This window comes from Salvelinus fontinalis, chromosome 31 (assembly GCF_029448725.1).
Source record: "Salvelinus fontinalis isolate EN_2023a chromosome 31, ASM2944872v1, whole genome shotgun sequence".
NCBI lineage: Eukaryota > Metazoa > Chordata > Actinopteri > Salmoniformes > Salmonidae > Salvelinus > Salvelinus fontinalis.
This window is the reverse complement of record NC_074695.1, coordinates 37,138,076-37,155,688: the sequence shown is the minus strand read 5'-3', so window position 1 is coordinate 37,155,688 and position 17,613 is coordinate 37,138,076. Positions and strand designations below refer to the sequence as shown.

The window sequence follows — 17,613 nt, the reverse complement described above, 5'->3', positions numbered from 1 at the left end:
TGGTTCCAGCTGCTCACCTCACGTGCGACCTGCTGCTTAGGGGAGAGAAAGAGAGAGACAAAGACACAGAGACACACAGAGAGTGAGAGAGAGAGAGAGAGAGAGAGAGATAGTAAACAAAGCCTTGGCCGAGGCTACTGTTGATTGCAAAGATGGATTCTCTTTCATTGAAGTAAAACGAAAGTTAGAGGACAGAGTATAGTGAAGAGAAGCCGATAAGGGGAAGGTCCTCGGGGACAAGTTTAAATATTGTAGTGGACAAAGATGAGAAGAACGTTTGCGAGGCCATGGACTGTCTGCAACTTGCTCTTTAGGTTTGATGCAATTTTCTACATTTTATTTATTTATTTAGTATTTATTATCAATTGTTTAGTCATTATTATTATTATAGGCCTGTTGTAAAATAAATAGCATTAGCCTATTACTGTCATTTGTTGGGTAAGCCTAAGGTAGGCAATCACCTTTGTTGGTAATAGCTGCAATATAAGCCTGTTCAAAACTTTTTAAAAGATTTAATTCTGTTTTGCCATTTTTGTTGGCCAAATTAAGTTCCATTTGTAACGTGTTTGTTGCAATATAATATAATTACCTGTAGGCCCACTATGCTACTCGCACTCAAACCATGAAAAGGAAAAACCATAGAAGGCAAGACTTAAACAATGACTTGACTTACTTTTAATCTTACCCTAATAAAGTTAAGCAATTTATGTGAAAGTTGGGTGTGGTATGGCTATTATTAGGTTTAGAATAGGTTTAGCTACTGCAGGCCTGTGAAGGCAGTGCGCCTCGGCACTACAACTGACTCCGACAGTGGGAATAATGTTTTAGGCCTACCAGAGTTACTCCTTTAATCTAAAAATATAATGCTTATCTTATAAAAAATATTCTGCTAGAAAATGTACGAATTAGCCTCCTTCTGTACACCTATATCTGTAAAGCAGTAGTAGCTTATTTGACAAGTATAAAGAAATGCATGTCGATGTCGGGAACATGATGCCGGCATATCTCTATCTTTGTCTTGGTCTCTCTAGGGCTAGGCCTAAGCTTGTCTCCCTTAAGTTATGGCTGCAAGCTGAATATTGAAAAAACTGGAAAATGTGTGCACATTTTCAAACGGCCTCCTAAGAAACTTTTTATTTTCCAATATGCATATATTTACTACTGTTGGATAGATAACAGTCTGTAGTTTCTAAAAAGGTTTGAATTGTTTCTCTAAGTCGAACAGAAATATTTTTACAGCCATTTTCCCAGCCAAATTGAGTTTTCCAAAATGCGATGTGTCTCTTTAAGACCTTCTCTATAAAAGGCCCTTTGACTTAGGACCATAGGGACACGTCACAGGCGTTCGTCAGACTGTAATGCGGAAGTGAGAATTGAAAGGAGTCGAATATCTCGTCCATGGACTGAATAACACACCTTCTTGTGAGACCTGCGCAGTTAAAAAAAAATTCCGGGCGCGAAGGATAATTTGTTCTCGGCTTCTGGAACAAGGTAGATAACGTTGAATATGATGCCTGACTACGATATTATTTGATACATGTCACAAAATCATCCTAAAGTATGTTTTTTCAATATACTTTAATTATATTATTGCAATTTATTCTGGACTTTAGATGTGAAACGACGGAAGAATTTTTTGAAGAAACGCTTTCTAGCGCCGCAATGCTATCGTGCCTGCTAACCAAAGAGGGAAATAATTCGTTCTGGAACCCAACTAAAGACTCTACTGGACATTGGACCCCGTTACAACATTCTGATGGAATATCAAGAAAGATAAGACCCAATTTGGGATGCTTTTTCATATATATGTCGAACTGTTGTATGCTAACTCTGCTAACTGTGCTAGGCTAGCGCTTGACTAGAATCAATGCTGCCTTATGCTAGCTTATGTTGTTAGCTAATATAACGATATATTGTGTTTTCGCTGTAAAACACTTCAAAAATCGGAAATGTTGGCTTTATTCACACGATATCTGTCTTTCATTAGTTATCCACCATATGTTTTTCTGAAATGTTTTATGAGGTGTAATTAGTAGCCGACGTTGGTGTATGTATTTTCTCTGGCTACTCCCGGCTGGATTCAGACTCTAGCTATGTATTAGCATTTTTGGGTAGCATCAATGTAAAACTGATTTATAGCTAAAATATGCACTTTTTATGAACAAAACATAGATTTATTGTGTAACATGTTATATGACTGTCATCTGAGGTAGTTTCTTCTGGGCTCTTTAGGTTGGTTTTAGTTTATTTCGGTTGGCTTGTGCATGCTACTTCAATCATAATTCATACTTCATAATCATAATTCATACGTGTCTGTCCACTTTTGTATTTGGTGGTGAGCTAACATAAATATATGTGGTGTTTTCTCTGTAAAACATTAAAAAAATCGGACATGTTGGCTGGATTGACAAGATGTTTATCTTTCAAATGCTGTATTGGACTTGTTAATGTGTAAAAGTTAAATATTTTAAAAAAATAGATTTTGAATTTCGCGCTCTGCAGCTGTTGTCATTTTCGTCCGATTTCGGGCTTGCACCCCAAACAGGTTAATGTTTTTTTATATAAATATCATACAGTGGACGCCCAGACCTATGCCTATATGCAAGCAATGCCCTGATGCATTTAGTGCTCAAATCTCTGACAGCTAAACCATGTGGTACACAATTCTTGTTTTAGGAAATAAAAAACCATTAAAACAATAGACTATATGTTTTGAATATACACATTGAAAAACAACAATAGTTTTTTTGTAATTTGTTATTGGCAGTTTTTAAGTACACATAACTGTGGATCATTTGGCCATTATAGCTTGTTTATTGATGGCACTGGCAGTGCACAGTTGGAGGTTTCTTTCTCTCTCTACTCTCGGGTCTGAACGGGTCTCTCGGATCCGAACCAGCATGGGTCTGTTTGGGTCTGTTTTCCAAGGTCCTTTTTGGGTCTGACTGTCCAAGGGTCCATTTGGAACGGTCTTGTTTTATTTCTTCAAATTAATTTATGCATATCGGGTCAGGTGGACCCATGAAGACCTCTAGATGGAGGTGGAGGAAACTAGCAGACACACAACCACCACAGAATGTTGCCTCAAATTGCTAAATAATTTATTAGCATTTTTGGCTAATGCGGGAGGGACACTTACAGTCAGAGCTGGGGCTGAGGTTGCTGGAGGTCTGCCTGTCACGGGAAGCCACGCGAGCCGACAGCGACTTGCCTAGCTTTAGCGTGAACGAGTTCTTCCTCTGGGACAGCTGCAGCCGTGAGATCAGCTCAGAGGCAGAGAAGCGCCGCCGCTCATGTTCCGCCATACGAGAGCAGGCTAAAGCGCTCCCCCCGGTGGCCGAGGAATTCTCTACAGCCCCAGAGTTCAAGACAGAGGGGTCCTCTGACGACCGATGTGGCTCTGCGGACAGAGGTGGAATCTTTGGGGGGTCGGGGGTTTGGGGGTCTCCCCCGAGGTCCTCTTCCAGAAAGAAGTCAAAGGGTCCTGGGAAAAGGTAGTCGCCGTCCAGAATGGGGCTGGCCAGAGACTCGTCACTCAGGCTGTCTGGTGAGTACACCCGCACCTTACGCCCTAGGACACAACACAAACAAGACTCAGGTGAAAATGCCCCCACCCGAATTACAGTCCAGTCACATTGGATATGGCCTTGTGCAAAATATTTCTGAAGTAAGTGTGATTTTGAAGTCCTACAGATAAAAATAGGTGAAGGGGGATAAAACATTCTCATGATGAGGACTAACAGAGAGTTGAAGATGTGAAATGGGTAGATACTGTACATACGGATGGACTTTTCCCTGAGGGAGCTCTGTGATGACCTCCTCTGGGGTCGACAGGTATCTGGGCTCTGCAGCCACGGAAGCTCAGGAGAGGATGGAGAGCCAGGTGGCTGAGAGTCCCAGGAGTCTGTGTCTCTGTACAGGGAGGACAGAGGGAGGGACAGGGGCAGGCTGAGGGCTGCGTGGAGGGGAAGAAACACAGATGACACCGTCATGGGTCTCTCATACTGCTCCTGCACTGGAGGGTTAGTCCTGATATCTTCCTGGATAACCAGCTCAACCTCGCCCCCTAGCGTCTGAGAGTCTAAACTCAGGTCCATATCAGTATCAGTGTAATAATCAGGTTTACTTCTCCCACTGACAATTTGTGCTTCACTCGTGTGTTTACGATGATTCAGAGACAACGGGCTGAAGCGTTGAGTGTCTGCACTTGGGGAGCCCCAGCCTTTGACACTGGGTGTCACAGGCGGCTGCAGCTCGATGAAGGTCAGAGTCTCCTGCTGACACACAGCGATGTGCTTGTGGTGGCACTGCCGGAGGAGAGGCATGTTGTCCTGGGCCTCGCTCAAAGCCTGGGACTCGCCTGAGACCGGGATCCACATGCTGGGGCTCTTTCCTCGGAAACGGAAGGCGTGTAGATGAGGCTGGAAGTCAGGGAGAGGGAAGAATCCATACCCAGGAAGCATGACTGAGAGAACACATGGGAGCTGCAGAAGAAAGGAGAAAAAGTTTTTGCCATAACCTTCAATTGCCAACATAATATCCTCTTACCATATCTGGTAAAACAGCACCGACTGTAGGCTATATTGTATTAACTTATCTCTATTAAACACTTCATAATTTGGTCTCGTTCCTGCTTCCCTCTATAAAAGGCATGAAATGCAGTTGAGCAGGTCGAGAACTTCAAGTTCCTCAGTGTACAAATCATTAAGGACTTAAAATGGTCCACTCACACGGGCACAGTCCTGAAGAAGGCGCAACAGAGGCTCTTCCCCCTCAGGAAGTTGAAAAGGTTTGGCATGGGCCCTCAAATCCTCGAAAAACTCTACAGCTGCACCATTTAGAGCATCTTAACTGTCTGCATCACTGCTTGGTATGGAAACAGCACTCCCCTCGATCGCATGGCGCTACAGAGGGAGGAGCGGACAGCCCAGTACATCACTGAGGCCAAGCTCCCTGCCATCCAGGATCTCTACGTCAGGCAGTGTCTAAAGGTAGGCCCAGAAAATTGTTACAGACTCCAGCCACCCAAGCAATAGACTGTTCTCTCTGTTTCCGCATGGCAAGCGGTACCGTTGCATCAAGTCTGACACCAACAGGCTCCTGAACAGCTTCTATCCACAAGCCAACAGCTTCTATCCACACACACACACACACACACACACACACACACACACACACACACACACACACACACACACACACACACACACACACACACACACACACACACACACACACACACACACACACACACACACACACACACACACACACACACACACACCATATTCTAAAATTGATTAAATAAATGCTTTTCCTCATGAATCTACACACAATACCCCATAATGACAAAGCAAAAACAGTTTTTTTGAAATTTTGGCACATTTATAAAAAATAAAAAACTGAAATATAACATTTACATTAGTATTCAGACCCTTTACTCAGTGCTTTGTTGAAGCACCTTTGGCAGCGATTACAGCCTCAATTCTTCTTGGGTATGACGCTACAAGCTTGGCACTCCTGTATTTGGGGAGTTTCTCCCATTCTTCTCTGCAGATCCTCTCAAGCTCTGTCAGGTTGGATGGGAAGTGTCACTGCACAGCTATTTTCAGGTCTCTCCAGAGATGTTAGATCGGCTTCAAGTCCGGGCTCTGGCTGGGCCATTCAAGGACATTCAGAGACTTGTCCCGAAGCCATTACTTACAGTTTGTGTATGCCAAAACAGGTCCTCTCCACTCATAATTGTCCAGGTTTGTAATGTATACTGTTAACATTTTGTGATATTTTCAGTTTGTTCTATCTCTCACTCACTATGTAACAATCTCTTGTGGGCAGTGTGGAAGATATACTCGTTAAGGAAGAAGTCTGTTCATTGAAGCACAATGAAGGTTGAACTTGGATACATGTATAGGAGTGTGCCTTCCACCTGCCCCCCCCCCCAGGTCTGGCTCTGTGCGGCTGCTGAGCCATGTCTTCCTGCTTTAATTAAAGACTGCTCCACATACAGCTCTCAGCCCCCTGTATTTATTCTCCACACACACACACCTCCTTCATCTACAGATGGCATGGCCAGAGCCACAACAGACACATTCAGAACCCTTCACCAGACGGCCAAACCAAGTGAGACAGTATCCTCAGCCCCTGTGACCTTTCACTCTTTCACTTGAGAATATAGACCCATCTTCCTCTCACGGAGTTTAACCTTTAACCTGGATGTTATGACATGATCAGTGGTCAAGAGATTCAGAGAGAGAGAGAGAGAGAGAGAGAGAGGAGGGAGAAAGAGAGTCACAGTCTGGGCCGTTGGCCCACAAATGATTCACCCACTGACCCATGAATAAGAGTACTGAACTTTACACTAGGATTACTAACTATAAGGAAATTATGAACAGTGAGGGATGTTCTTGGAGTGTATACGAGTTTTCAAACCTAGACATCCAGTGAGTGAGTATGATTACCATTTATGCTAGTGTCTTTGGGGTAGTGGAGTATTGAATTGAATCAATTTGAAACTACTTCCAGACCTTCATAATGCTTGGAGGTTTCTCACAACAGACCTTCATAATGCTGTGATAGTTTCTCACAACAGACCTTCATAATGCTGTGATAGTTTCTCACAACAGACCTTCATAATGCTGTGATAGTTTCTCACAACAGACCTTCATAATGCTGTGATAGTTTCTCACAACAGACTTCATAATGCTGTGATAGTTTCTCACAACAGACCTTCATAATGCTGTGATAGTTTCTCACAACAGACCTTCATAATGCTGTGATAGTTTCTCACCACATACTTGATTGATATACTCAGATAGAGGGCTGCCTCTTTTGTCTTTGTCTAAATAAAAGAACATCCTCCTAGCCATCGGTCTCTTCCTACTGCACCCCTCCTCACAGCACAGGTAACTCTCTCTAACACCACTCAGGTAACAGGCACAGGCTCCCAGTTAAAGAGAGACACACACGGACCCGCACACGGACGCACACCTGCTGTACAAACAGCTCCTTCTCCTTTCACATAACCACACCCACTCGTGAGTGCACAGATAGGCAAGTTGCGGCCCTCTCTGCCTCATACGCACGCACGCACGCACAAACGCACACACGAATGCAGACACAATCGGTTGCCTGTTCCCTGCTTTAGACAAAGGCTTTCTTTATCCTTATGGCTCGGGGTAGGTTGCCTGGTACACAGGATATCTAAGAGGGTGTGGGAACTGTTTGTGATCCTTCCACACTAGAGAAGAGTCAATTACTCTCACAGTAAATGAATGCATCTTGAATATATACAGTGCCCTCCATAATTATTGGGACAGTGAAGCATTTTTTCTTCTTTTGGCTCTATGCTTTAAATGTTGGACGAGGCTAAAGTCCCAACTGTCAGTTTTAATCTGAGGGTTATTTCATCCATATCGGGTGAACAGTTTAGAAATTACAGCACTGTTTGTATATAGTCCCCTCATTTTAGGGGACCCAAAAGTATTGGGACAAATTCATCCTGTATATGCACAGTGCATTGAGAAAGTATTCAGACCCCTTGACTTTTTCCACATTATGTTACGTTACAGCCTCATTCTAAAATGGATGAAATCATTTCCCCCCTCATCAATCTACACACAATACACCATAATGACAAAGCAAAAAACAGATTATTAGACATTTTTGCTGAAATATCACATTTACATTAGTTTTCAGACCCTTCACTCAGTACTTTGTTGAAACACCTTTTGGCAGAGATTACGCTACAAGCTTGGCACACCTGTATTTGGGGAGTTTCTCCCATTCTTCTCTGCAGATCCTCTCAAGCTCTGTCAGGTTAGATGGGGAGCGTCACTCCACATCTATTTTCAGGTCCCTCCAGAGATGTTCGATCGGGTTCAAGTCCGGGCTCTGGCTGGTCCACTCAAGGACATTCAGAGACTTGTCCCGAAGCCACTCCTGCGTTGTCTTGCCTGAGTGCTTAGGGTCGTTGTCGTATTGGAAGGTGAACCTTCGCCCCAGTCTGAGGTCCTGAGTGCTCTGGAGCAGGTGTTCATCAAGGATCTTTCTGTACTTTGCTCCGTTCATCTTTCCCTCGATCCTGACTAATCTCCCAGTCCGTGCTGCTGAAGAACATTCCCACAGCATGATGATGCCACCACCATGCCTTACCGTAGGGATGGTGCCAGGTTTCCTCCAGACATGATGCTTGATATTCAGGCCAAATAGTTCAATCTTGGTTTCATCAGACCAGAGAATCTTGTTTCTCATGGTCTGAGAGTCCTTTAGGTGCCTTTTGGCAAACTCCAAGGCTGTCACGTGCATGTTACTGAGGATTGTCTTCCGTCTGGCCACTCTACCATAAAGGCCTGATTGGTGGAGTTCTGCAGAGATGGTTGTCCTTCTTGAAGGTTCTCCCATCTCCACAGAGGAACTCTGGAGCTCTGTCAGAGTGACCATTGGTTTCTTGGTCACCTCCGCTGACCAAGGCCCTTCTCCCCCAATTGCTTAGTTTGGCCGGGTGGCCAGCTATAAGAGTCTTGGTGGTTCCAAACTTCTTCCACTTAAGAATGATGGAGGCCACTGTGTTCTTGGGGACCTTCAATGCTGCAGACATTTTTTTGTACCCTTCCCCAGATCTGTGTCTCGACACAATCCTGTCTCGAACCTCTAGGGACAATTCCTTCGACCTCATGGCTTGGTTTTTGCTCTGACATGCACTTTCAACTGTGGGACCTTATATAGATAGGTGTGTGCCTTTCCAAATCATGTCCAATCAACTGGGGGTGGACTCCAGTTAAGTTATAGAAACATCTCAAGGATGATCAATGGAAACAGATGCACCTGAGCTCAATTTCGAGTCTCATAACAAATACTTAGGTAAATAAGGTATTTCTGTTAATGTTTAATACCATTGCAAACATTTCTAAAAACCTGTTTTCGCTTTGTCATTATGGGGTATTGTGTGTAGATTGATGAGAACAAATCATAATTTAATATATTTTAGAATAAGGCCGTAACTAACAAAGTATGGAAAAAGTCAAGGGGTCTGAAAACTTTCTGAATACACTGTATTTTAAAGTAGTAAAAACGAAGTATTTGGTCCCATAACACACAATGACTACATCAAGCATGTGTCTCTACAAATTTGTTGGATTAATTTGCTGTTTGTTTTGGTTGTGTTTCAGATTATTTTGTGCCCAATTCAAATGAACGGTAAATAATGTATTGTGTCATTCTGGAGTCACTTTTATTGTAAAAAAATAAAAGAATATGTTTCTAAACAATTCTACATATAAGTGGATATTACCATGATTACGGATAATCCTGAATGAATCGTGAATAATGATGAGTGATAAAATTACAGACACACAAATATCATCCATCCCCAAAAATGCTAACCTCCCCTTTTTTGCAAGGGTGAGATGTTAGCATGTCTTAGGGTGTATGATATTTGTGTGTATAATTTTCTCACTAATTTGTAGTGTCACAAGCTTGATGTAGTCATTGTGTGCTATGAATATGGGACCAAATACTTAACCTTTAATAAGTGAATTTGCCCCAATACTTTTGGTTCTCTAAAATGGGAGGGGACTACGTCAAATTTCTAAACGGTTCACCCAATGTGGATGTGTAACGATGTGCGCTGAGAGTCAGGAAGCAAGTTCAGGGAGTGAGTGTTTTGAATAAATAAAGCAAAACAAGAACAACGCATACACTGGAACAGGAACAGGAACAATAACGCCTGGGGAAGGAACAAAAGGGAGTGACATATATAGGGAAGGTAATCAGGGAGGTGATGGAGTCCAGGTGAGTCTGATGACGCGCAGATGCACATAACGATGGTGACAGATGTGCGCCATAATGAGCAGCCTGATGACCTAGAGGCCGGAGAGGGAGCACACATGACAGGATGAAAATACCTTCAAATTAAGCTGACAGTCTGCCCTGTAACCTCATAGTCATTACTTGATATCAAATCGAACTTTTGGAGTATAGAGCCAAAAGAAGAAAAAATGCCTCACTGTGCCAATAATTAGGGCACTGTACATGTCAGGTGGGTAAAATGTTATTACCAAAGCAGTGTGGGATAGTATAAGAGACACATGTTGGCTGACACACACTCAGTTAGTTAGTATGGTCATACACACATGTACAATAAGATAGTATCCAGTCTACCACTGTGTTGGGCCCCAAAGCCTTAGGGTGTCGCTACTATCATACAGCAAAACATGTAACACCCTGCAAACCTGCAATGTCTGCCCATTCCATCTACATTTACATTTACATTTAAGTCATTTAGCAGACGCTCTTATCCAGAGCGACTTACAAATTGGTGCATTCACCTTATGATATCCAGTGGAACAACCACTTTACAATAGTGCATCTAACTCTTTTAAGGGGGGGGGGGGTTAGAAGGATTACTTTATCCTATCCTAGGTATTCCTTAAAGAGGTGGGGTTTCAGGTGTCTCCGGAAGGTGGTGATTGACTCCGCTGACCTGGCGTCGTGAGGGACGCATCTAGGCACCGCATCTACTGATAACTGCCAACAAGGTCATCTCCATAAATACATCCGAGTAAGTTATGTATTTCATGCACTCATTACATTTCTAATGAAGTTATATTTTCATTCATTCAATTCAAAAGCTTAGAATTTGCTTTTGGTTATAAGGTGTTATTTGGGAGTGCTATGGACTTTGGTATAGGTGTTTCTGTGTCATTTTAGTCAGCCGTTGTAAGACAGAATGTCTACATCGTTAATTAGTAGTACACTAGCATCTCTTTTGATTATGATTAAGAACAATGTATTTTGTGGCATAATCCTGTATCAGACTCATGTATCATGGATATGACCATAAATTCAGGAAACAGCAGAGGGAGCATCCCCCGACCACATCGACGGGACAGTAGTGGAGAAGGTGGAAAGTTTTAAGTTCCTCAGCATACACATCACTGACAAACTGAAATGGTCCACCCACACAGACTGTGTGGTGAAGAAGTCGTAAGAGTGCCTCTTCAATTTCAGAAGGCTGAAGAAATTTGGCTTGTCACCTAAAACCCTCACAAACTTTTACAGATGCACAATTGAGAGCATCCTGTCTGGCTGTATCACCACCTGGTACAGCAACTGCACCGCCCACAACCGCAGGGCTCTCCAGAGGGTAATGCGGTTTGCATAACGCATCACCGGGGGAAAACTACCTGCCCTCCAGGACACCTACAGCACCCGATGTCACAGGAAGGCCAAAAAGATCATCAAGGACAACTAACACCGAGCCACTGCCTGTTCACCCCGCTATCACCCAGAAGGCGAGGTCAGTACAGGTGCATCAAAGCTGGGACCGGGAGACTGAAAAACAGCTTCTATCTCAAGGCCATCAGACTGTTAAATAGCCATCACTAACACAGAGAGGCTGCTGCCTATACACATAGACTTGAAATCATTGGCCACTTTAATAAATGGAACACTAGTCACTTTAATAATGGCACTCTAATAATGTTTACATATCTTGCATTACTCATCTCATATGTATAAACTGTATAATAGTCTATACTATTCTACTGTATCTTAGTTTATACCGCTCTGACATTGCTCATCTATATGTTTATATATTCTTAATTCCATTCCTTTATGTGTATTGGGTATATGTTGTGAAATTGTTAGATATTACTTGTTAAATATTGCTGCACTGTCGGAACTAGAAGCACAAGCATTTTACTACACCCGCAATAACATCTGCTAACACGTGTATGTGACCAATAGAATTTGATTTAAAATTACATTCTGATTCAAGTCTCCATGCCTGTATCATCAGACACTTTAAGTTAGCATGTTTTCTGTTTGGCAGGACAAACCATAAAGATAGAACATAGTGTGATCTCTATGGGATAGACATGGTAATAATGTCATCATGGTATTCACGGCAGTTAAACAAGCACATTGTGACTGTGGTAATATGGTATGATGACTGGTGTCACTGTTGGGATTGATTAACAGCCTTACGACAGTCAACACTTTTTCAAGAGTCAGTCCTCCTCAATCTCAATCAACTTGCATAAATCTTTCTGTATCTCTTCCCAGTTTCAAAGGGAAAGTCAGGGGACAGACAGAGACCTGTCCTGAAAATGGAGTCGTGCGTCTCCTCCTCCATGTCCCTTGTCCAGAGTTATGTGGTCTGTTATGGGATGAGTGTGTTTGAGCAGGCGGAGCAGAGTGGCCTGGCGGTGTGGTGTGACCCCATCCTGTGTGTGTGTGAGGAGGCAGTGAAGCCCTGTCACATTGTGACATTAATTGCCCTGCAGTATATTGGGGGACTCTGCCACTATGCCATAGACATCCGATATACCCTATGTGACATCATTGGACTCTGCACTATCGGCTATGCTGGTGAGGCAGCACCATATCATTGAAATGGCCAGACTGTGCTTTCCCATTCAAGTTAAGTTCTAGTAATTATATTTCTATGGGCAAAGTGGTATCGGACTATGAAGGAGATTATCAAACCTTTCCTCCACTAGAACTGAGAATAATGTGAGGAGATTCATTCAGGATTGGATACTGAGAGGAAAATGACATCAAATGTATTTATAATGAAACCCCACCTGAAAAGCGATTGCAACACTCTGAACCACTTACTGCGACCATTCCCTCAAAATCAAAAGACTAAAGTGTCTAGTCGTTGATGTGAATTGCTGGGTAGAGGTTTTTAAAAAGGGGTATTCTGATTTTTCCTTGTCTGCTGTGTGCACCCATAGGTGAGGTTCTCTGAGGCCATGGATGGGAAAGAAAGACCCCTTAATGTTGACACTTGGTGTCGGTCCTAAGCCTGTTCAGATCCTAGGGCAGCTACCCCTGCCCTTTTAAGACATACTGACAACCTGGCTTACCATGGCACAAAGAACTGACATACAGGGAGAACTTTGGTGGACGGACACACACCTGAGCATAGCGAGAGAGGGATTTTAGCTGTCTTTGATTAGAGGGACACAACATTAGAAAGATTTCTTGTTGAGTATATGACCTCCGACAAACTCTGCAAAGTGTCGGGATCCTAGCTAACAGACAGCACAAATAACAATTTATTATTTAAAAGCCCACAAAAATGTGGAGCATCTCGCATGTAAACAATAAGACATCTGCAGCTTTGCCTTGCCCCTCTCGGTGCACCAGCACATCCTGTCCCCTCGACAATAATATCCCCCCTGTCAAAGAGACAGATTGTGTGAGGGAGACGAGCAGCAGACACAGATTCGACTTAGTCAGGAGGGTAGGTTTCAAACCTGGGGTTCAAATACTATTTGAAATCATTTCAAATACTTTAGCTGTGCTTGATTGAGCTTCTGTGTCACAATGAACCAATAAAAAAGTCCCAAAAGTGCAATCCCCGCCCATCTGGCACTCTAGGCAGGGTAAAGCCAAAAGTCAAAATATTTGAACGATTTAAAAAAGTATTTGAATCCAAGTCTGACGAGTTTATGATGGAAGTACTCTAATTAAAGGCTGATTTCTTGTCTCAATTCAGATATCAAAATATTAGCAAATGTGCTCTATTATTGCTTTGTATTGATCTGTTCATTTATCCAGGTATGTCTCATTTAGATTAAATCTCTTTTGCAAAATGCTGCCTAATAGATGGGGATAAATGACTAATTACATTACGTCTTCTTCTAGGAATAGCATTGAATTCAGGTGAATGCCATAATATTGAATTGTAAAAAGTTGGCTAAGGATGAACTGAAGACCTCTCATCACGAAGCAAACTGAAGCCCTGAGATGTTTGTACTTTTCAACAATCCTGCGTGAGAATCCACATCATCGTAACAATGGACAGCACTGTTTCATTGACTATGGTAGATCCATAACATTGGATGCATTGTGAAGGCCTTAAATAACTTATGACTGAAAAGTAAGGCAAAGGAATCTTGCCCAAGTTCTGTTATTGATGTGTTATTTACATTTAGTTCAGATCCACTCAAACAGCTTTCAATCAAAGATTGCTTAATTCAGATCTGATCATGTGTCAGAACTTGTACATGTACTTTGAACATTCTGCTGATGCATCTGTGGTATTCATCCACTTCTCCCTCTTTCTCTGCTCCAGTTTCAATCCAAGACAGCATTTTTTTGTCTTTCTCGCTTCTTTATTATCTGGACAGGTATGGACAAGTCAACTGAGGGCTGCTTGTTTTGAAACATGATTGGGGTTGGTAGAGAACCCACCTCAAAGTTGAATAGGCTGGCAGGTAGCCTAGCAGTTAAGAGTGTTGAGCCAGTAACTGGAAGTTTGCTGGTTCTAATCCCCAACCTGACTTGAAAAATGAATGAAAAATATGTCTATGTGCCCTTGAGCAAGGCACTTAACCCTAATTCCTCTGCATAAGAGCATCTGCTAAATGACTAAAATATATGCAGGAATTTTTGTTTTGCATGTAGGGGGAAGATACAAACTATTAAAAAACAAAGGATGAAAGAGCACAGCCTCAGGAGGTGAAATGGAGTCAGGCTAAATGCTAACATTTGAACATTTCAAAGGACAAACTCCATAGTTCTCTTTCAAGTTGGCAAGTAAATGACAGACACTGTACCTTGCAGCCATATCTGGGGTTCATTTTTGAACAGAATACTAGCATGTACAACTGAAGGGATTAACTCATGAAGAACACTGCACAACTGTCTTTGATTGAAGAACTGTTTAACTTTATTGTAGGACAGAAATTGATTATTGTGCATGAGTGCATATGTGCATGTGTGAAACCCTCCCTAAATCAATGTAGATTATGTGAGGCCACAGCCAACTCAGTGGTTGGAACAGCCTGCAGGCTTCAGCTCTAGATGGGTGTGCAAGCAACATTGTCAGGAAGGGCCTTTCACACAGCCCGTGAGCCAAGCTTCCTCTCAGCTCTGGTTTATAATTCACATAGAGGACCAGGGCCAAAACTTCCCCTCAGTTCTGTTTAATAATTCAAATACAGGATTACCACTCACACTCTTAAGCAAAAGGAGAAACAGACATTTTTGTAAATCTAATCGGTATTTTAAAATATATGTTTTATGAATACACTCAAAATATGAGATATCATCAAGGGGAAAAACTGGTTGGTTGTTTTATGTTATGTACATTTTTAGATTTATCATTCCATCCTTTCCATGTTTGATCAATGTACTGTACGTATCAACATGATGTCACTTCAGGAAATGTGTCAAAAATTAATAATAAAAAGTCACACTTGCTTACAATTGAAATGATATGTACATCATCGGGGGCACACTGCCTGCCCTCCAGGACATCTACAGCGTACGGTGCCACAGGAAGGCTAAGATGATCATCAAGAACCTCAACCACTCGAGTCACAGCCTGTTCACCCAACAACATCTAGAACACGGAGACAGTAAAGGTGCAGCAAAGCTGGGACCGAGAGACTGATAAACAGCTTCTATATCCAGGCCATCAAACAGTCATCACTAGCCTTCCTCTGCCCAGTACCCTGCCCTGAACCTTAGCCAGCAGCATACCACCCTGCATCTCACTGCTGGCTTGCCTCAAACTAAGCAGGGTTGGTCCCTGGATGGGAAACCAGATGCTGCTGGAAGTGGTGTTGGAGGGCCAGCAGGAGGCACTTTTTCCTCTTGTCCCCCCCAAAATATCCCAATGCCCAATGTGTAGGGTGCTGTCTTTCAGATGGTATGCACGGACCCCCCATCCCGGATCCAGGATCATCCTCATCAAAAAAGCTGACTAGCATAGCCTAGCCTAGCGCCACAGGGATATCATATAATTTCATGAAATCACAAGTCCAATACAGCAAATGAAAGATAAACATCTTGTGAATCCAGCCAACATTTCAGATTTTTTTTATGTTTTACAGCGAAACCACAATATATATTTATGTTAGCTCACCACAATAGCCAAACACACAACGCCATGTTTCCACCGCAAAGGTAGCTTTCACAAAACCCACAAATAGAGATAAAATTAATCACTAACCTTTGAACAACTTCATCAGATGACAGTCTTATAACATCATGTTATACAATACATTAATGTTTTGTTCGAAAATGTGCATATTTATAGGTATAAATCGTAGTTTTACATTGCAGCCACCGTCACAAATAGCACCAAAACAGCCAGAATAATTACAGAGAGCAACGTGAAATACATAAATACTCATCATAAAACATTTATGAAAAATACATGTACAGCATATGAAAGATAAACATCTTGTGAATCCAGCCAATATTTCCGATTTTTAAAACGTTTTACAGCGAAAACACAACATATATTTATGTTAGCTCACCACAATATCCAAAAGCACAATGCCATTTTTCCACCGCAAAGGTAGCTTTCACAAAACCCACAAATAGAGATAAAATTAATCACTAACCTTTGAACAACTTCATCAGATGACAGTCTTATAACATCATGTTATACAATACATTAATGTTTTGTTTGAAAATGTGCATATTTATAGCTACAAATCCTGGTTTTACATTGTGAATACGGCGCCATACTGCACCAAATTGTACGGAGAAATTTTGGACAGTCACGTAATCTAACCAAAAAACTCATCACAAACTTTACTAAAAAATACATGTTGTACAGCAAATGAAGGATACACTGGTTCTTAATGCAACCGCTGTGTTAGATTTAAAAAAAATTACTTCAGTACAAAGTACAGCATGCAATATTCTGAGACAGCGCCCAGCAATTCTCCGCCATGTTGAAGCCAACATATACCACAAAAATATGAAATAACATCATAAATATTCTCTTACATTTGATGATCTTCCATCAGAATGTAGTGCAAGGAGTCCTATTTCCACAATAAATCGTTGTTTTGTTTTAGAATGTCCATTTCTTCTGTCGAATTAGCAACTTTGGCTAGCATTGTGGCGCACACGTGTCCATCAACTCTTGGCGCATGGAACAAAAATTTCCAAAGTCACAATAAACGTCGAATAAATTGGTCAAACTCGGTTGAAAATCCATCTTTATGATGTTTTTCTCATATGTATCCAATAAAGTCCGAGACGGAGCATTTCGTTGTGTATACCTAACGCATTTCAGAAGACAATGTCGTGTTCCCTGGTGCGCAGCTGAATACTGCCAATAGGGCGGACCTGTCACTCCAAAAGCTCTCATTCGGGTCTCACATCAAGCTAGACACCCCATTTAACATTCTACTGCCTGTTGACATCTAGTGGAAGACGTATGAAGTGCATACAGATCCATAAATATAAGGCAATCGAATAGGCAAGCCCTGACACAGAGCCCAATTTTCAGAATTTTCACTTCCTGTTTGGAAGTTTGCTGCCAAATGAGTTCTGTTTTACTCACAGATATAATTCAAACAGTTTTAGAAACTTCTGAGTATTTTCTATCCAATAGTAATAATAGTATGCATTTTGTATGATCTAGAACAGAGTACGAGGCCATTTAATTTGGGCACGATTTTTCCCAAAGTGAAAACAGTGCCCCCTATTTCCAAGAGGTTAATTGGATGTCCTGACTCTTTGGTCAATAAAGATCCCATGGCACTTATCGTAAGACTAGGGGTGCTAACCCCGGTTTCCTGGCTAAATTCCCAATCTGACCCTCATACCATCATGGCCACCTAATCATCCCCAGCTTCC

At 42.1% G+C, this 17,613-nt stretch overlaps 1 protein-coding gene across 1 annotated transcript in view; it reads right to left on the bottom strand.

The window, feature by feature from the left end:
* LOC129830172 (rho guanine nucleotide exchange factor 19-like) overlaps nt 1-17,613 on the bottom strand; it is a 40,996-nt gene that overhangs the window by 9,731 nt on the left and 13,652 nt on the right. The window contains exons 2-3 of the mRNA XM_055892505.1: nt 3,782-4,484; nt 3,140-3,571 (exon numbers count right to left, since the gene is read on the bottom strand). Coding sequence (XP_055748480.1) covers nt 3,140-3,571; nt 3,782-4,463 — 1,114 coding nt within the window. The 5' untranslated portion in view covers nt 4,464-4,484. The remainder of the gene's footprint in view (nt 1-3,139; nt 3,572-3,781; nt 4,485-17,613) is intronic.